Source organism: Orycteropus afer, unplaced genomic scaffold, assembly GCF_000298275.1.
Source record: "Orycteropus afer afer isolate SDZICR_OR568_19922 unplaced genomic scaffold, OryAfe1.0 scaffold00502, whole genome shotgun sequence".
Taxonomy (NCBI): Eukaryota; Metazoa; Chordata; class Mammalia; order Tubulidentata; family Orycteropodidae; genus Orycteropus; species Orycteropus afer.
The window spans coordinates 1,217,944-1,238,495 of record NW_006922089.1 but is presented as its reverse complement, the minus strand read 5'-3'; the positions used below and the strand labels follow the sequence as shown (position 1 = coordinate 1,238,495).

General features: G+C 51.1%; 1 protein-coding gene across 1 annotated transcript in view; it reads left to right on the top strand.

Moving 5' to 3' along the window:
- The window catches only part of MED15 (mediator complex subunit 15), a 68,507-nt gene that overhangs the window by 21,584 nt on the left and 26,371 nt on the right, over positions 1 to 20,552 (top strand). Inside the window, exons 2-3 of the mRNA XM_007955466.2 lie at positions 4,500 to 4,587; positions 20,067 to 20,118. Coding sequence (XP_007953657.1) covers positions 4,500 to 4,587; positions 20,067 to 20,118 — 140 coding nt within the window. The remainder of the gene's footprint in view (positions 1 to 4,499; positions 4,588 to 20,066; positions 20,119 to 20,552) is intronic.

The following is a 20,552-nucleotide window of genomic DNA, read 5'->3' as shown; positions in this document are numbered from 1 at the left end:
CATAGATTTCCCCCTCCGAGTGGTTGACAGTGGCAGCTGGGCACCATCTAGTTCTTTTGGTTCCATAGTCATATAGGCTGAGGATCACATGGTGTACCAGTCCCTTGGACTAATTGTTTCCATGCATCTTTGGTTTTCTTCATTCTTCTTTGCTCTGGATGAGGGAAGACCCATCGTTGCATCTAGATGGCAGCTTGCGAGCTTTTAAGATCCAGTCGCTACTCACCACAGTAGGATGTGGAACAATGTTTTTGTGTAGTCTCTTATGCCAATTGAGCTTGATGTCCCCTGCGATGTCAGGCTGTCTTTGGGTCCTAATTTGTTCCTTGGGCCTCTCCCTCCTGGAGCCCTCATGGTATGGTGACTGGAGGCTTGATGGTGACGGCCCGCAGCATATTTGCCCCTCGAGTGCCTGTCTCAACACTGATCGTTGTCCTGTGCTGGCTTTCCTGTTTCCTGTATCCTTGTCTGTCTTTCTTGTGTGTTCCCTCATTCCCCTCACTTCCCAAGGGAATGGCTCGTGGGTGTTATGGTTCTGAAGACCATAACATTCCAGTTGGCAGTGTCTTCCTTGAGGATTTCAAAGACTGGCTCTGGTGCTGTCTTCGTCCTGCGTGTCGGCCATCATAGCTACTGTGGCATCCTGGCTTGGAGTCTCACGTCATGCATCTGTGTGTGGGAGCACATCTACTCCCAACGTGCACGTCCTTCGGTTGAAGGAAGGTCCTTAGAGATGTTTCCTGAGACTCTCATTCCCTCTACTCTCTGTGCCCACTCTCTGGCATTCCTGATGTTTGCATGTCAGCCCGTGAGGCCCCCTCTTCCAGTTCTTCTTTCTTTTTTTTTTTTTTTTTTAATATTTTGTTGTGTTTTCAGTGAAGGTTGACACAGCACTTTTAGTTCCCATTCAACCATTTCTCCCCAAGTTGTCTGATGATGCTGGTTATGTTCCTCACAATGCATGAACATTCTCATGATTTCCATTCTGATGGCCCCATTTCCTTTCATCTAGTTTCCCTGCCCCCTTACATTCTTACCTTTGTTTTAAAGTGATCATTGACTCTTTGGTCTCATATGTTGTTAGGTGCTGTTGAGCTGGCTCTGTCTCGTAGCGACCCCGTGTCCAAGAGAACAAAACACTGCCCAGCCCTGTGCCAGCCTCACGATCCCTGCTGTACCTGAGCCCATCGTTGTAGCCACTGTGTCAGTCCATCTCGTTGAGGGCCTTCCCCTCTTTCGCTGACCCTCCACTTTACCAAGCATGATATCCTTCTCCAGGGAATGGTCCTGGTGGTTCAAACCCACCAGCCACTCCTCAGAAGGAAGATGACAACGTGACCAAAGTAGGTGAGACGAAGTCTGGACATTCTTCCTTCCAAGGAGCATTCCGGCTGCACTTCTTCCAGGACAGATTTGTTTGTTCTTTTGGCAGTCCATGGTACCTTCAGCATTCTTTCCCAACACCACAACTCAAAGGCATCAGTTCTTCATTGGTCTTTCTTATTCATCATCCAGCTTGCTTGGTCTCGTGTAAGTGAGTTTTTAGAGGAAGTCTTCACAGCTAATATGCTTTATTTTGGGAGCCAGTCTGTTACTTAGCTGCAAGGTTAATTTGGCTTAGTTTGGTTCTCGACTTGAAGAGTATCTCAGGATGACAGTCTCAGGAATTCCTTCAGTCTCAGCTAGTCTCTGAGTCTGGGTTTTGTTGTTGTTGTGTTGTTTGTTTGGTTGTTTGTTTTAGGAATGTGAAGTTCTGTTCCACATTTTTCTCCCATTCTATCACGGCCCATCCTATGACTCTGGTTAGGATGGTTGGCAGTGATAGCCAGGCACCATCTCGTTCTTCTCTGTTTTAAAACTTTTATTATTTGGATGAAAATTGACAGAGCAAATTTCATTTTCCACACAGCAATTTGTACACATTTTGTTTCAGGACATTGACTACAGTCCCCACAATGTAACAGCTTTCTTCCCGCTTCCTTCTTGTGGTTACCTTTTTCCCTGTGTCCTTCTTTCCTATGCATTCCTGCCCCCTGAGCTGTCTCCCTATGCAAATATTGCCCTTCTGTTCCCCCATGATTGATCGTTCCAAGGACTGTATCTATCTGATGTAAACGTTCACCCCATGTGCCTGTGTGTTGTTTGGCTGGAAGCCACAGGAGTGAGTTCAGTTCCAGACCTGAAAGGTAACTAGGGGCCATAGTCTCAGGGGTCTCACCAGGCTCTATCAGACCAGCAAACCTGGTCTTTTTTTTTTTTCTGAGTTTTGTTCCACTCTGTTCTCTCCTCTATCCGGGATCATCTGCACCAGCCCCCTCTGAGTGGTTGTTGACAGTGGTAGCTGGGCACCATCTAGTTCTTCTGGTCTCATGGTCATATAGGCCATATAGGTCTCATGGTCTAGTGGATCACATGGTCCACTAGACCTTTGGACTAATTGTTTCCAGGCATCTTTGGTTTTCTTCATTCCTCTTTGCTCTGGATGAGGAGAGACCCGTTGTTGCATCTAGATGGCCGTTTGCAAGCTTTTAAGACCCTAGTCTCTACTCGACAAAGCAGGATGTGGAACAGTGTTTTTTGTGTAGTGTGTTATGTCAATTGAGCTTGATGTCCTCGGGAACCATGCTCCTGAGCCCACAGGTCCAGCTACTCGCTCCTTCCGGGTAACTGTCTGAGGCCACTGACGACGCTCACTGCTGTCAAGTCAAATCCAACTCATAGCGACCCCTCCTTGGGTTTCCGAGGCAGTGTCACTATGGAAGTAGATTGCCCAGTCTTCCTTCCAAGGAGTGGCTGATGGGTTTGAACCGCCAGCCTTCTGGTTAGCAGTCAGATGCCTTTAGGCATTACGCCACCAGAGCTCCTGGCTAAGGCCAAGACCATCTAATTCTGACTGAGCAGGGAGAGACATGGGACGTGAGCCAGGACCCTTCCCAAGAACCGTGCAGCTACTAGAGCTGGGACTTGGGGCCAGCAGTATGTGCAGGTGACCTGGGGTTCCGGACAGACAGCTCAGCCCGGTGTTCTGTCATCTCCTCAGGAGAGGGCCCTCGGACTTCAGAGCCAGGGGGAGCGTCCAGGGTGCTGCTGCTGAGTTAGGGAGACCCCGTTCAGCACACACTGGGAGCTTCTGTGTCCGGGAGCTTCGTACCAGTTGCTTTTGAGTCAGCTTGAGTCACATGACGCCACGTGCATCGAAGTAGAACTGCCCTCCGTGGGATTTTAAATGGCCGCTTTTCCAGAAGCAGGTCACCAGGACTTTATTATAGAGGAGCCTCTGGGTGACCTCGAACCTCCAATCTTGTGGTTGGTTAGCAGCCAAGCAGTTAACCATCTGCACCCCCAGGGTCTGTGAGGTTATAAGGGTGACTGAGGGAGCCCTCTGCCCACCCTGTGAAGTTGCATGACCGGCCTCCCTCTGCACATGAGCACGCAAGGCTCACATGGTGGGTCCCGCCCTTGCCCACCTGCTGCATCCTGTGCCGCATTGGTGCACTGTGAGTTCATGCCCAGCTGTAACTTCCCAAGGACACACATTTGCATCCTTTTGCTTTGTCTTTACTGATTCTGAGATGCACTGGTGGCACAGTGGTTAAAAGCATTTGGCTGCTAACTGAAAGGTCAGCAGTTTGAACCCACCAGCTGATCCAGGGGAGAAAGAGGAGGCAGTCAACTTCTGTGAAGACTGACAGCCTTGGAAACCCTCTGGTGCAGTTCCACTCTGTCCTCTAGGGGCGCTGTGAGTTGGAATAGACTCCACGGCAGTGCTGTGGTTTGGGCTTTGCTTCTGTGAAGACTGACAGCCTTGGAAACCCTCTGGTGCAGTTCCACTCTGTCCTCTAGGGGCGCTGTGAGTTGGAATAGACTCCACGGCAGTGCTGTGGTTTGGGCTTTGCTTCTGTGAAGATTGACAGCCTTGGAGACCCTGTGGGGCCGCTGGATGGTGGTGGGTTTGGTTTTTGTTAATTTCACATACATGCAGTCATGCATTATGTGTCCTTTTGCGACTGACTGGTTTTGTTCCGCATGTTTTCAAGGTTCATCATTGTTGTAAGGTGTTTTTCACATGTGCATGCTCCTGTTCCCTGGCTGGGAGGTGTTGAAGTTGGGGCTTGGTCCCACTGGGAGAACTTGCATGTCCCCCATAGGGACTCTTGCCTTGGAAGGAGCCTTTCCATCTTACAGGTGAGGGGTCTGGCCGGGCCACCTCAGGCAGGCAGTGGAGGCCGGCCAGCTCCCCAGCGTTCTTCTGCTCACTCATGCTGTGCTCTCTTGGGGTCTCACTCTTGTCAGGAATGCCCTCCCCCCATCCAGCTCCTTTCCTGGCTCTGCTGAGCCCTCTCTCTGTGTGTGTGCCAGGCCCCTGCTGCAGGCAGGACCCCTTTATTGTGCAGCACAAGGCTGCCCTGGGACAGCTTCCAGGCAGGGGCTGCTGGCCAGGTCCCTACAGGATCTAACATGCTGGGTGTGTAAACATCTCTCCCCCTTTTGTGTTTCAGCGAGGATGCCATGAGGAAGGCTGGCGTGGCCCACAATAAGTCCAGCAAAGACATGGAGAGCCATGTGTTCCTGAAGGCCAAGACCCGGGTAAGGCCTGGTGGGGCTGTAGCCATTTGGCAGAGAGGCCTAGCAAGGTGGGAGTGTTGGACTCTGTGGGCCCTCATTACAGACCAGGAGGGTGTCGGGTTGCCATCCACTGTTTGATACCAAGCTCTGTCGGCTCTACATGCAGTACCCTGGGTATCTTCAGGTTTGTCTGTGTTACAGGAGGAGCCTGGTACCGTGAAGACCCCGGGCTGCAGGGTTAGCCTTGCCCCATAACTCACTGCTGACCCCCTTCATCCACAGTCACTCCTGTGTGTCCTTTGGGGCCTGCTTTGGCCACCTACCTGTTCTCCCAGAGGATGAGTGCTCAAGACCTCGTCCTCAGTGAGTGTGAGATGTGCCCTCTGTGTCAGCCTGCTGAGGTGTTCTTACCTAACCCCACGGCCCTGACTCAGGGCTGAGGAGGTACTGGATCCCTCTTGGTTGAACGATGAAGTTGATGCTCAGTGAGAGAGACCTAGGGGTAAGAAGGTCAGAGGTGGGTGGAAGAACAAGGCTTCCCACTCTTGAGTGGGACATGGCACTGTATGCTGTGGGCGCCAGCCCCTCTTGTCATTGTCTCTCCCAGGGACTCCATTTGATAGTTGAGGTTATGTGTCAGCTTGGCTGGGTCTGAATGGCTGGGCAGCTGGAGGTAGTGATTCCCTGTGATGAGACTGGTCATCAACTCCATGGTGGAATCTACTGGACCATCTGAGTACTGCCTTAGGGAAGTGCTCTGCTTCCTGTAGATAAGGAGAAGCTTTAAAGTAGGTCTCTGCAGCTTTTTGACACCCTTGGACCCTGCATGTAGCTGAGTCTTCATTCAGCAGCCTGCCGTGTCACTTGATAATCTTAGGACTGTGCCATTTTACTTATGGACCTTGGGTTTGTCAGCCTCAGCAGCCAGGAGCTGCCTAACTTAGGAGAAGCCTCCAGCTCCAGTGGGCTGGGAGCAAGAGGCAGAGCTGAAGGCCAAGGTCGAGGGCCTTTCACCTAGCCCCTAGAGCTGGCATTTTGAACTTAGACTTCTGCCCCTCTAAACTGTACGAGAATAAATCGCTGTTTGTTCAAACCACCCATTTGTGGTATTTTCTGTTAGGAGTGGCACTAGAGGACCAAGGCAGGCCACTTTGTCAGAAATGAGGCCCCAGAAGCCAGGTGATTCTGCTGAAATTCCCCAGTTCCTGGGGGCCTGTGACGCTCCCGCCCTGCGCCACACCTGAGGCGTCCTCCCAGGCCTGAGGGCAGTGTCAGAGCTCAGAGGCGCGCCACGTGTCGAGCATCCGGATGAGGTCTGCTCATGGTCCCTGGTTGGGTACTGGCGTGGACAAACCCCCTGCCGAGACGTGGAAGGGCCCATCGGGGAGATGTCAGTGTCCACTGGGCGGTCGGGTAAGGTGCAGCTATTTTGAAAGGGCCAGGTGGAGGTCATTGGCCGCAGAAGACAGTCTGCCCAGCCTGGTCTTGGAGGCTGGAATATGCATGCATGTTTCTGTGAGTGAGGGGGCGCTGGCAGGGAAGAGCTTGTCACGTGGTGCTGAAGCAGGCAGCCCAGGGCTCTGTGCCACAGTGGGAGGGGTTTCTTAATTAAGTGGACGTAAGTGATAAGAACTATCTTTTTTTTTCCCACTTTTATTTTGGTGAAAACATACACAAGACATTTGCCAGCATGACAACTTCCTCATTTACAGCTCAGGGACATTGATGACATTTTTCATTTTGTGCCGGTGTTACTGCTATCCTTTTGCAAAATATTCCACCACCTGTTGGCATCAACTAACTCAGTGCCCCCCAAACAGAAGCTTCCCCTTTCCCCCTCTACCCCTGGTAACCACTAATAATCTTTGGGCTTTTGTGTGTGTGTGCGTGTGTGTGTGTATTTTTGTTTTGTTTTGTTTTTAAACATATCTGGCAGCTTTCTCTGCCCTTCTCTTCCCTCCCATCCCTGGTAATCAACAAAGAAAGTTTTCTTTCATGTAAAAACCTTTCCTTGACTTTTTATGTAATAGTGGACTAATATAATATTTGGGAGCTCTGGTAGCATAGTGGCTAAGGCACTTACTGCTAACCAGAAGGCTGATGGTTCAAACCCACCAGCTACTCCTCGGAAGGAAGATAGGGCAATCTAATTCTGTAGTGATACTGCCTCAGAAACCCAAGGAGGGGTCGCTATGAGTCAGGTCCGACTGGACAGCACATAACAACAACAACACAGTATTTGTCCTTCTGTGATTGACTTATTTCACTCAGCATGTCCTCCAAGTTCATCCACGTTCTGCGGTGTTTCACAGGTTCTACATTATTATTTAGAGTTACATAGTATTCCGTTGGGTGTATGGATCACTGTTTGTTTATCTGTTCCTTGGCTGATAGGCACTTAGGCTGTTTCCATCTTTAGAATATATAGTAATGGATTGATGGGTGGATCGAATGGTATTTCTGTTTCCAACTTTTTAAGGAATCCTTGATTTCCACAGTGGTTGTATCGTTTTACAACCAGCAGTGTATGAGAGTCCCAATCTCTCCCATCCTTGCCAGCATTTTTTTAGAATTATCTTTAAAAAGAAAAAAAAAATAACAGCTTTATTGAGATACATGGTGAAATGAGTTCCTTTTGGCCTTTTGCTGTAGTACTTTGAACAAGCAACTTGGAGTGAGAGGAACTTCTAGGGTTTGTTGTTTTTATCCACATTAATTGACATTTTCTGGTAAGCTGTAAACAGCTTGATGGTTTGATCCCTTCTGTCTGGCCCTGGGCTGCAGCCTGCCCTGTGATTGGTCTATTTTATACACTTTGCAGAGATTGGTTGAATTGCTATGCAAATAGTGGCTTGAAAATTGACCCAGTAGAATTGAGTCACTTGTGGGGATTGGTCAGTGTGTGGTCCTGCTGAGAGGGCCATGCCTCGAAATTGACAAGGAGTTTACAATATAAGCAAACCCCATAGAGAAGAGAGAAGAAGCAGAGACAGGAACCTCCTAAAAGAGTTGTGGCACAGGTCAAGGGCTGTAACACTAAAGACAGCGAGAGGCCTGAAGAGGCCATGAGGCAGAGCTGGCCATGAAGGCTGCTAGGAAAGCATCTGAGAGCTGAGCAAGTTGCTGTGCTGGCCATGAGCTGGGCCACTTAGCAGCAGACCAGCGGACAACAGGGAATCCAGAGTCCATGGCTGAGAGGGAAGTGCACAGCCAAGAGGAGGCCTGCATGGCCAAGAGAGAGGGGCCTGCCTGCAGGACCAACAAGAGCTGAGACAGCCATCCTGAACTGAAGGGGGGGGGGTGTGCTCTTTGCTTTGGGGGGGCCTTCCAGACCTGGCCTGTGGCTTTCTGATCCCAATCCTGAGTTGTAGCCTGTTACATCGACCGCTGAGAACTCCAGGGAGTGGTTCTCTGCCACAGCAGGGCGCCATGAGTAAGAGTCCACTGGGCAGCAGGTGGTGCTGGTGTTTTAGAAAAATCATGAAAAGAGCTCTCGTGCAGGCTTGCTGAACTCTGTCAGTTTCTAAGACGTGGGATTGTTGCCTTGGTGGTGCTGTCTGTTGCTTTAGGGTGTCTTAGTGCTTTAGTGCATCTTAGTGGCCTAAAGCAACAATGATTTATTCTCTCCTGAGGCTGTGGGTTAGGACATGAGGCAGTTGAAATTACCTGGCTGGACTGCCCGTCTGCTGGTCTCATGCAGCCAGCTGCCGGTCTGGAAGGTCCATAAGGCATTGCTTGTGCATCTGGGCCTTGATTTCCATGCAGGATCTCCCGCAGCCTAGCATAGCCCTCCCTGCAGTGTGGCCACTGGCTCCTGACGAGGAGGAGGTGGGAGCTGCCAGTCGTTGGGAGTCCTGGCCCATCGGTTGGTTGAGGCAAGCCCTGGGGTCGGTGCAGAATCATGGGGAGGCTGTGGTGTCCATTCATACGTGTGAGCAGCAGCCTGTGTACAGGGTGGGCAGTGACTGTTGGGCATCTCGGAGACATACTGCCATAGAGACCCTCCCAGAGAAAAGTTGAATGCCTTCAGGCAGGACACTTGCTGGCGGAGCGCGGTACCTCTCTGGGCACCTGTGGGCAGAGCTAAAAGAGCTTTGTACCGTGTCCCAGCATGGTACAGGCTAAGGGGCTACAGGGCCGAGGGGCCAAGACCAGAGAGAGACCTGTCTCTGAGCACAGACGGAAAGAGGCTGTCCTGGCCAAAGAACCGTATCCTGAGTTGTTCTGATGCTGAACTGTAACCTGTTACTTCCCTAATAAACGCCATCATCGTAAGTATGGTCTGTGAGTCCTTTGTGGCCGTTGGACCGGATTATCGGAGAATCCTCCTTGATTCTCTAACTTGTGAAGTTAGAGAAGGTCACACGCCTCCCCACCATTTTTGCACCCTCCCTCCTAAGCCCATGAGAACAATTGTGGACAAATTTAAAATATGTGGCCCTGGGGCAGGAAAAAGAAAGGGGGTGAGTAGTTTTCTGTGTCTAGACTCCATGAGGGGCTAGAAGGCTGTGGAGAGGGCCTGGCTGGCTCTTGGAATCCTGGCAAGCTTCCAGGTCCAGAAGCCCTGGCTCTGTAGCAAACCCAGGGCACTAGCAGACACCTCACACCATCTAGTGAAAACATCCTAGGTGCTCTTGCCTGGAGAAGTTCTTCAGATCACCTGGAGTCGGCTCGGGCTGCCAGTGCTAGCACCCCAAACTAAAGCCCTCCTCCCTCTGTCTTTTGGCCCCTCTAGACCTGACATGCTTCGTGTGTGTGAGCCCGGTATCCCCATGTCACCCCATGAAGTGCATGCGGCAACATCTCCCACTCGACAGGTGGGAAACCTGGTTGCACAGGCGTGTGTTAACTTGCTCAGAATGTTACACAGCTGGGTAGAGGCAAAGCTGGGGCTTGAACCCAGGTCACCTGGCACCAGAGCCCAAACTCTTTTTTTTTTTTTTTTTTTTTTTTTTTTTTTTAATTATGATTTGAGTGAAAGTTTACAGAGCAAATTTATTTTCCATACAGCAGTTCCTACACATTTTGTTTCATGACATTGACTGCAATTCCCCACAATGTAACAGCTCCCTGCCCACTTCTTCCCTGTAGTTACCGCTTCCCATTGTCCTTCCCTCCCATGCACTCCGGCCCCCTGAGCTGTCTCCCTGTGCATACACTGCCCTTCTGTTCTCCCATGATTGATCGCTCCAAGGAGTGTATCTGCCCGATGTAAATATTCACCCCATATGCCTGTCTGTTGTTGCTGGAAGCCGTGGGAGTGAGTTCAACTCCAGACCTGAAAGGTAACTGGGGGCCATAGTCTCGGGCGTCTCACCAGGCTCTATCAGACCAGTAAACCCGATCTTTTTTATGATTTTGAGTTTTGTTCCACATTGTTCTCCAACTCTATCCAGGATGCCCTGCACTGATCCCCCTCCAAGTGGTTGACTGGGAGCGGGTCACCATCTAGTTTGTGGTCATATAGGCTGAGGTTCACACGGTCTATTAGTCCCTTAGACTTGTTGTTTCCATGCGTTTTTGGTCTGAGCTCACGCTCTTTGCTGCTTCTCAGTATTGCCTGCCTCCTGTCTACCAGGGCAGAAGGCACCCCAAACCACCAGACCTTAATTCCTGAGGGTGAGGCTCGTCTCGGCCTGAAGGAGGCTGAGGGAAGCAAAACTGAACCAGGCCCAGGCCGAGGTGGCTGATGCTCATGACAGCAGCTTCAGACGCTGGGACTGGCCTTCTGAAGGCCCAAGAAGACTTGCATCTGGAGTGGGCCACAACTGAGGGCCCGGGACCTTGGCATGCACGCCAACTGGCAGAATGCGGAGGTGCCCCTGCTGAACATCCGCCTGCTGGGTCTTTCTGCTTTTAGTGTGGTTGATGTTGAGAATATACACAACAGAATATACACCAATTCAGCAGTTTCTGTGTGCACAGTTGAGTGAGACTGATGCGTTCTTTGCGTTGTGCGACCATTCCCACCCTCCTCTTCAGGAGGTTGTTGTCAGAGCAGTAGGCTCGTGTCTGGGAGTGCAGCCTCCACTCATCACTCATTTCCAAGCACTCAGCTGCCTCAGTCACTGACCAGAACGGGGAGCAGACAAACACAAACTGACCCCCTGCGGGTCTGTCCTATTGGTTCCAGAGGGCAGAGCTAGGTGTTGCCTAGGAAGCAAGAGTGTTAACTGTGGCAGTAGACTCCACGCAGGGGCCTTCTGTAGCAGTTTGTTGCAGCCTGGCAACGAGCAGATACCAGGTGAGGGAAGTGTTGTCAGTTCTGGGGAGATCCCCATGGAGGTTTACCTTGTTGCTGTCGAAGCCTGCCCGCCTACTCCCCCTTGCCCCCGTAGATTATTGGCTCTGAGTGTAGCCTCCACTTAAGACAGCTGCTGTGTAGCACCCAGCAGCCGCAGTCAGCTTTCCTCAGCACCAACCAGAAGTCTGACCAGACTCGTTGCCGTGGAGTCCATTCTGACCCACAGCGCCCCTAGAGGACAGAGTGGAACTGCCCACAGGGTCTCCAAGGCTGTCAATCTTCACCGAAGCAAAGCCCAAACCACACCCACTGCCATGGATTCGATTCTGACTCACGGTAACCCCAACCCCCATTGGGTTTCCAAGGCTGTAAATCTTTACAGAAGTAAATTGCCTCATCTTCCTCCCACTGAGCAGCTGTGCCTTCGAACTGCCAGCCTTCTGGTTGTCATCTAAATGCCGTATCCACTATGCCGCCAGAGCTCCTTAAAGACTTAACTGCCTGGGCAGGGACGTGAACCCTGGGCCCTCTATTAAAAGTCTGGTGCTCTACCAACTGAGCTACCCGGGCAGAAGTAGGAGCAGACTAACCTTCCTGGGTCTTTTTAACAGTATATGTGTATTAAACTCACACCACCTCTTCTGCACTTACTATGGTTCATAAACGTTTTGGGCACAAGTGTGTCTCTCGTGTGCTGTGTAGACACAGTGGAGCCTTATCTATGGAGGCAGTTCAGGATGTCCTGTGTCTCTCATGAGTCTGCAGTTGGCCGGGGGTCAGAGTGATGGCTTGGCTCTCCCCTTGTCCGGTTCCCTGCCCTCTTTCCATATGATGGTGCCATCAGTTAATTTGAGATTGCAAAATAACAATTGCTCTTGGTTCTGGTTCTGCTTTTCATGCACGTTTACTAGATGGGATATTTCTCTAAGAAGTGTTTCCCTTATGAACTAGGGCCTCTGGGTTGCATGAAATGCTTTCCTGCCAGTGGCTACATTTCAGTACAAGGTGTGACTGCCCTCAGTGCCTGCGGGGATGTGATGAGGTGGGATGAGGGGTCCTCCTCCTTTGTGTGACACTGTGAGCTCAGAGCTGTGTGACTGGTGTGCTCAGTCCAGTCCAGCGGCCCACTGGATGGTCAGGAGGCCCCGTCCTTGCTCTGTGGGGGGTCCTCTCAGGCCCCTCATGGTGGCCCTCGAGTCCCTAGGCCGACCGCTTTTAGGCCCGTGACCAGCCTTTCCTGTGAGGAGCCTGGATCCTTTTCTAAGGTGAGATGGTATTAAGAGAGTGCTGCGTGAATCTTGCTTCTGGGCCTTTCCGTGAACAGAGCTAAGAAATAGGTGCTTGGGGGGAGGGGGGTGCGGAGAAACAGCAACAACAACCCACAACATTAAGAACTGATTTTTTTCCAGTGCACATTTAACCTTACATGATTTTGACTTAGCTCTGGTGGCATAGTCGTTAAAGCATTCAACTGTTAACCAAAAAGTGAGAGGTTCAAACCCACTAGTCACTGTGCAGGAGAAAGAGGAGGCAGTCTGCTTCCGCAAAGATCAACAGCCTTGGAGACCCTGTGGGGCAGTTCCACTCTGTCCTCTAGGGGCGCTGGGAGTCGGAATCGACTCCAGGCAGTGGGTGTGGTTTGGGCTTTACCTCCCTGAAGACTGACAATCTGGGAGACCCTGTGGGGCAGTTCCACTCTGTCCTCTAGGGGCGCTGTGGGTCAGAATGGACTCCACGGCAGTGGGTGTGGTTTGGGCTTTGCTTTAGTGAAGATTGACAGCCTTGGAGACCATACAGGGCGGTTCCACTCTGTCCTCTAGGCGCACTGGGAGTCGGGTCGACATGGCAGTGGGTTTGGTTTTTTTACATGACTTCTTTCATTTTAACTGTGTATCTTTTCTGTTACTATTGTATCTTGATTTCTAATGTGGTTAAGGTAAGACTTTACTTAAGATATAATTAGACTAATACTACTACTAAGAAGAATGAAGTTTAAGATTTCTTTGCAACTGTCTTTGTCTTTACAACATACTCAAACCAATAAGGATATGCAGATCTTTATTTTTAATAATAATTTATTGTGTTTTTGGTGGAAAGTTTACACAGCAAATCAGGTTTCCATTAGAAATTGCTACAATGTTATTCAGTGACATTGTTGTCACAGCTTGTTGGCAACCTGATTACAGTTTCAGTGCTTAGGTGATGTGGTTACACTTTTAGCAGCTTATTGGTGACAAGGTTACAGTTTCACAGCACATCACTGTCATGACTTCCATTCTGGATGTTTTGTTTCTGTCCCCTCCTCCTCTTGTCTTCACTTTAGAGTAATTGTTCACCATATGATCTCATATAGAAGATTTTTTAATGGTACGTAGTACTTACTCTGGGAAGGAAGGTTGGGCAATCTACTTCCGTAGTGATACTGCCTCAGAAACCCAAGGAGGGGTCGCTATGAGTCAGTCCGACTCGATGGCAAATAACAACAGTAGTACTTACTAGTAATGTTCTTTATGAACTAATCTGTTATTTAGTTAAAAAGTGACTTCAAGGAATAGTTTGTTTTGTTTTGTTTAGTCATCGTTGTATATATATCACACAACTTTTGCCCAGTGCATGCTGATGGGTGTACCCCTTAGTGACAGCAGTTACCGCAGTCAGCTATGCAGTCAGCCGTCAGTCGGTGTGATACTTCCATTCCCATTAATCCCCCTTCCCCCTCCCTCCCACCCTGATAACCACTAATAAAGTTTGTTCTGTATACCTTTGTCTGTCTTCTCTTTTTATATAAGTGAGATCGTATAGTATTTGTCCTTTTGTGATTGGTTTATTTCAATCAGCATAACGTCTTCCCACTCCATCCTCACTGTAGCCTGTATCAAGACTTCGTTTCTCCTCCTGGCTGAGTCGTGTCCCATTGTCTGAATGGACCACATTGTGTTCATCCATTCATCTGCTGACAGGCACATAGGTGGTCTCCACCCGTTGGCTATTGTGACTAGCACTTCAGTGAACATTGGTGGACAAGTCTCTGTTTGAGTCCCTGAGTTTCAAGTCTTTTGAGTCTTTTTTAAGTCTCCACGTAGGAGTGGAATTGCTCAGTCATATGGTAGTTCTGTTTTTAGCTTCTTGAGGGCCCATGACACTGATTTCCACAGTCACTGTACCATTTTGCATTCCCACTAACAGTGAGTAAGGGCTCCGGTTTTCCACACCCACGCTAACATTTGTATTTTTCTGGGATTTTTTGCTTTTTTTAAAAAACATTAACCTTCCTAGTGGGAGTGGGATGGTGTCTCATTGTTGTCTTGGTTTGCATCTCTCTGATGGCTAATGATGCTAAGCATCATTGCATGACTTAGGTGGCTATCTGTATGTCCTCTTTGTGAAATATCTATTCAAGTCCTTTGCCCATTTTATGATTGGGCTGTTTGTTTTTTGTTGGTAAACTGTTCAAGGGGTAGTTTTGGTCAAGGTGTGTGGAGAGTCTCAGGGAGTCCTCTAGTATCAACCAATCCAGGAGCTCTGGACTTTCTAAGACTTTGAGTTCTTTTCCACATTTTCCTCCCCTTCTGTCAGAATCTACCTGTTGTGTCCCTGAGGAGAGCAGTCAGTAGTGGTAGCCAGGCACCATCTAGGTCTTCTGGTCTCTGGATAGATGAGGCTGTGGGTGCAAGTTTGTTTGTTTGTTTATTGTGATTTGGGTGTAAGTTGACATACAGCAGTTGGTACACATTTTGTTTCATGACATTGGCTGCAGTTCCCCACCATGTAACAGGTCTCTTCCCACTTCCTTCCCATAGTTACCTCTTCCCTGTGTCCTTCTTTCCTGTGCATTCCCGCCCCCCGAGCTGTCTCCCTGTACAAACACTGCCCTTCTGTTCTCCCACGATTGATGGCTCTAAGGAGTGCATCTGCCTGATGTAAATGTTCACCCCATATGCCTGTGTGTTGTTCAACTGGAAGCCACAAGAGTGAGTTCAGTTCCAGACCTGAAGGATAAATAGGGCCATAGTCTCGGGGTCTCACCAGGCTCTGTTAGACCAGTAAGCGGGGTTTTTTTTTGTGGGTTTTTTGTTCGTTTGTTTGTTTTGTTTTTTTATGATTTTGAGTTTTGTTCCACATTGTTCTCCCAGTCTATCCAGGATCTCCTGCACTGATCCTTTTCCGAGTGGATGACAGTGATAGCCAGGCACCATCTAGTTCTTCTGGTCTCACAGTCATACTGGCAAAGGTTCGCGTGGTCCACTAGTCCCTTGGACTAATTGTTTACATATGTCTCTGGTTTTCTTCATTCTTCTTTGCTCTGGACAAGGAGAGACCCATTGTTGTATCTGCATGGACACTTGCAAGCTTTTAAGGCCCCTGTTGCTACTCACCAAAGTAGGGTGTAGAACAGTGTTTTTGTGTAGTGTGTTATGTTAATTGAGCTTGATGCCCCTTGGGACCATGATCCTGAGCCCGCAGGTCCAACCGCTTGCTCCCTCAGGGTTGTTGGCTGTGACCAAGAAATTACCATAACTTTGCCCCTTGTTGGGAGGTCTGGTGGCATAGTGCCTAAGGTATTTGACTGCTAAGCAAAAGGCTGGGAGTTCAAACCCACCAGCCACTCCTCAGAAGGACGGTTGGGCAGCCTACTTCCATAGTGATACCGCCTCAGAAACCCAAGGAGGGGTCATTGTGAGTCGGGTCCAACTTGAGGGCAGTGCGTTGTGTTGTTTGCATTGCTCCTTGTTAGCTCTATTATGTACTTGGACGTTCTCCCAGCACATACAAATGCGTGTGCAGAAATATCATGTGTTCCCTTTTGCCTAGACATACCTGATCGTTCAGCGTGTCTACCCATCTGTTTACCCGTAGATTAATGTTTGTTACCACTGACAACACGGTATTGTGTATATGACAGGCCTTACCTTTGTTGTCTGTACCTTGGACATAGTTTTTTTTTTTTTTTTTTTTTTAAGTCACTCGGGAGGATTCTTTTTCCTGTATGATGCTGCCACCAGGTTGGTATCAGGCTCATTTGTTTCTGTTGATGTAACATAGTGGCATGGCGTCTGCGATGGTCAAGGTTGTGTGTCAACTTGGCTGGACCGTGATTCGGAGTAGTTTAAGCAGCTGTGCTGTTGTCATTTCCTTGTTGAGATGTGGCGTGAGGTCGTCATCTCCATGGTGGGATATGCTTTGAGCAGCCAGTGAGTTGAAAGGGAGTTTCCTCAAGGGTATGGCCTGCTCCCAATATATATATGGATGTCCTGGGAAAATTCTGGAACTTTCCACCTGCTATTCCTGGGTTCATCAGCCCCTGCATCTGTGTGAATCAGGAAAAGCCTCCAGCTTATTTGACCCATGAAGTTGGGACTTGCCAGTCTCTGTGACTGTCCTGTGAGCCAACAGCCCGCCATTTGCCTGCTGATCTTGGGTTCATCGTCGGCCAAAGTCAGCAGCCTGCTGTACTGCCTGCTGATCTTGGGTTCATCAGCCCCTGCCTGTGTGAGTGAGGAGAAGCCGATAGACCTCCTCTCACTTCAGGGGGAGAGGGAGAATTACTACCAACATCAGCCCAAAACTGATTCCTTGAGGGTGGAGGCCAGACGTGCCTCCATCCTCCAGCCTTCTTACCAATCCTGACACCAGCCGTCCCTCCCATGGCGCTCTCTGCTTCTCTGCTGCATTTGATAATTCGTTGCAGTGGCCACACAGAACTCACAGGCCATTCTCAGAGTTAGACGGTTCATTAGGGAAGTGACAGGTTACACTTCAGGATGAGGAAACACGTAGGCCGAGTCTGGAGAGCTCCCCACGAAGAAGGCAGCCCCTCCCTACTGTGCTGCTCAGTGCAGGATAACTGTCTCCTTCTCTCAGCCGCGCAGGCCCCCTACCTCAGCCCTCAGCCACTGGCCCAGCTCAAACAAGTGTTACAGCTCCTTAGCTCTGCCCCCAAGTGCCCTGAGGCACCCCACCCCACCCCACCAGTAAGCCGCCTGCCCAAAGGCTCTCAGCTCTCCCACTCCCTGGGCTAGCATCCACACCATAGCCACCTCGCTCCAGGGGCTGGGAAGCTCACCATGCTGCCTCACGCCAGTGCCCTGCTTCTCAGCGCTCGTGCTGGCGCCACCGGACCCTGCCATGCTTGTTACTGCTTCTCACCATCTTTGTGGTGTTACAGCTGTCTCCTGGGTCTAGGAGATTCTCAGCACAGGGACTCCGGTTCCAAAGTGTGCACTTGTTCCTGGCTCTTCCTGCTGGTGGTAAGGTCCATTTTCACTTCTGGCTGCCTTTAAGCCTGGAGGGATGGCAACACTGACCGGTCCCCTCACGAGGGTTCCAGGCATCTTATTTGCTGTCCAATCCCCTTGGTGGGCCACAGGCATCTTTTTTGCATAGTCTTTCCCAGTCATTCTGTTGTGATTGAAAGCATTCAGCTGCTAAGCAAAAGGTGGGTGGACCTAACTCACCAGCTGCTCCGCAAGAGAAAGATGAAGCAGTCAATTTCCGTAACAGTTGACCTTGGAAACTCTCTGGGGCTGTTCTGCTCTGTGGTCTAGGGGCTCTGTGAGTTGGAATTGACTCTCCGGTGGTGGCTGTGGTTTGGGCTTTGCTTCTATGAAAATTGACAGCCTTGGAGACCCTGTGGGGCAGTTCCATTCTGTCCTCCAGAGGCACTGTGAGTCGGAATCCACTCCACAGCGGTGGCTTTTTGGCATTCCCTCCACGCCCGTGGGGTAGGGTTTTTTTTAATCCCTTTCATGGCTGTGTTGTGCCTGGGAACCCTCATGGAGGGCTGCTGCAGGTCAGGCAAGTTTTTAAACTACACGCGGCCCTTTTGTCGCATTTCGTAAGCGCGTCTGTGAAGTGAGCACCTCCGTCGTACCCACCTCTTGCTGGGCCGTCGGGACGGTTAAGTGCGTCCGTGCTCGCCAGGTGGCGACACTGCCTCTGGCCCTGCTGCAGTGCTCAGGTGTTGGCAGGTGCTGTGGCCGCTGTGACAGTGAGCAGGGCAGCGCCATCTTGGAGGGTTGTAACGCTTTGGTGCAGAAGTGGGTGCCGTCAGCAGTCTGTCTGGACGGGGCTGGGAACTCTTGTTTTTTTCCCTTAATTGTGACTGGGTGAAAGTGTACAGAGCAAATTTACTTTCCATACAGCAGCTCACATATACTTTGTCTCATGACATTGACTACGGTTTCCCACAATGCAACAGCTTCCCTCCCATATCCTCCCCAGTCACCGCTTCCTTGTGTCCTTCCCTCCATGGACTCCTGTCCCCCGAGATATGTCCCTGTGCAAACACAGCCCTTCTATTTTCCCATGATTGATCTCTCCAAGGAGTGTATCTGCCTAATGTAAATGTTCGGCCCATGTGCCCATCTTTTGTTTGGCTGGAAGCAACAGGAGTGGGTTCAATTCCAGATGTGAAGGGCAGTTAGGGGCCATAGTCTCAGGGGTTCCATCAGACTCTGTCAGGGCTGGGAACTCTCTTGCCAGGCAAGTTCGTTTTGCACACCAGGGTTCCAGCAACGGCAGATGTGGCCAGCCAGGGGTTTCTTCCCGGAGAAGGAACAGGGCACCCTGGCAGCTCACATCCAGCACTCAGCCTCCAACTGCCCCAGGGTGACCCTGCCTTAGGAAGAATCTAGGAAGTGTGTGCCGCACCGAAGAGCCACTCACTGGAAATGCCGTGTAACTCCTGGTGTCCTGTCTCTCCTGTCAGGTGGTCCTGTCCTTCCTCCCCTCCTCCACACTGGTCCTGTGGCGCTCCGAGCTTAGCAGGTCTCCTCAGCCACACAGACTGGTAGCAGTGGCACTGGGCCCTGCAGCGTGGGGACCTCTGCCCTCAACTCCACTGGCCGGCGGGAGGTGGGTCTCACCCCTCCTGGTTTCGTGCAGAGGGGATTTGGGGAGACACGTTCCTGGGCCTCGGTCCCCATTTTGGGTGTCTGAGTGGCAGCTGGTTGTGGCTTTCTAAACCAACACCCTCTTGTGCTACCCTTTGTGGAAATAGAGAAAGATGGAGCTGGGGCCCTAACGCCAGGGCAGCCTGGCCCAGCCCCCCCTGGGACCTTGCCCCTCATGCTTGGCCACCTCCTTTCTGTCCTGACCTGCCTCATGACTTCCTTGCTCCCATGCACCAACCTGTCTCCCTCAAGGACCAGCCCTGTGGCAGGCCATGCGGTGGGACCGTCACCCAGCACCACATTATCTCTCCCACCAGGAATCAGTGGGGGTGTCAGCACTGGGGTGTCACTGAGCCCACTCTGTTTAGTAGTAGCACCTCGCCGCCCCTCCTGGGCCACCCCCTCTGCCTGTGGCCGTCGACTGGGCTTCTCCTCCCTCCCCAGGCCCACCTTCCCCTTGAGCCATCATGTGCTCCCAACCCCAGCTGGAAAAGTGCTACGGGTGGAGTTAGTTCCCTTCCCTGGGGGGATTTCTTGGGACATTCATTTCCTGGCTTCTCCCTGGGCCCAGGGACACATGTCCCCTGGTACGTGCCCCCAGGGCTGGACGGGGTGTAGCCTTGGTGTGCTCTGGGGACAGCCTCAGATCGCCTCAACATTGGGCAGAGGCTAAGGGCTTTGCTGAACATTTAGGTGAAGATTTCACATGGACATTGCTTTGTGGACTACAGTCCCAGAGGACTGGTTTACCCAGCACCCCGAGAATGAGCATCCCTGAGTGCAGAGGAGACACTCTGGGGTAGGCCAGCCCCAATGGGACTACAGGGACATGGCCACCCAGACACTGGGCCCTCGGGCCAGTGGGCTGTCCCCTGCCCCTCGCTGGCTCTGCCACATGGCGTGCACACACACACAGACACACGTGCCCGCCTGCCCAGTAAATCCAGGTTCACTCGGGACTCCTCACAGTGGGTCCGGGTTTGCCTTCGCAGGGAAGCAGCAAGAGGGGCATTGGAAGTGAAAACATTGTGGTATCAGCGGTGCCCAGCGTGCCTGCCCTCCTTCCCCTTGGGGCGGCCCTTGGCTTGGCCTGCCCCCGTGGCCTGGCTCTCCTCTGCAGAGGCCCCGGCCTCAGCTGCAGGGCCCCCACACACCCCTTGTTTGTGTATCTGTGTCAGTCATTGGCCTCACATTTGACTGCTGTCAGGTCTCCTCTGAGCGATGGATGCCACACAGGGCCGATCCTGGTCGGTGGGTCACCCACGTCACTCTGTTGGCGTCAGCTCCGTCCGCAGCAGGCAGGGGCCACCCGTGGTTCCACGGCTTCATCCGGGATTAACCTGGTTCCTGTCTTGTGTTTTCAGGACGAGTACCTCTCCCTCGTGGCCAGGCTCATCATCCACTTTCGAGACATCCGTAAGTCGGGCCTTTCCACGTTGTGGTCACAGCCTCGCTTTCTGGAAAGTTTTCCAGAAAGTTCCACACTGCATTCGCAGAGCCTGAGCCTCAGAAATGTACATTTTGGCTTAACGGGAACTTGACCTCAAAGTAGGCCCTTTATCTCCTTTTGTAAAGCACTATCGCTGTGGACCCTCTCAAGTTCTTAAAACAGTCATGCTTGCTTTGGGACAGAAACTTCCCTCTCGTAAGGGTCAATTTCATGAACCCATGGAGGCCTCTAAGATGAGGCAGTCAGCTTCCGTGAAGATTGACAGCCTTGGAAATCCTGTGGAGCAGTTCCACTCTGTCCTCTAGGGGCGCTGTGGGTCAGAATCCACTCCCAGCAGGGGCTGTGGTTTGGGCTTTGCTTCTGTGAAGACTGACAGCCTTGGAGACCCTGTGGGCAGTTC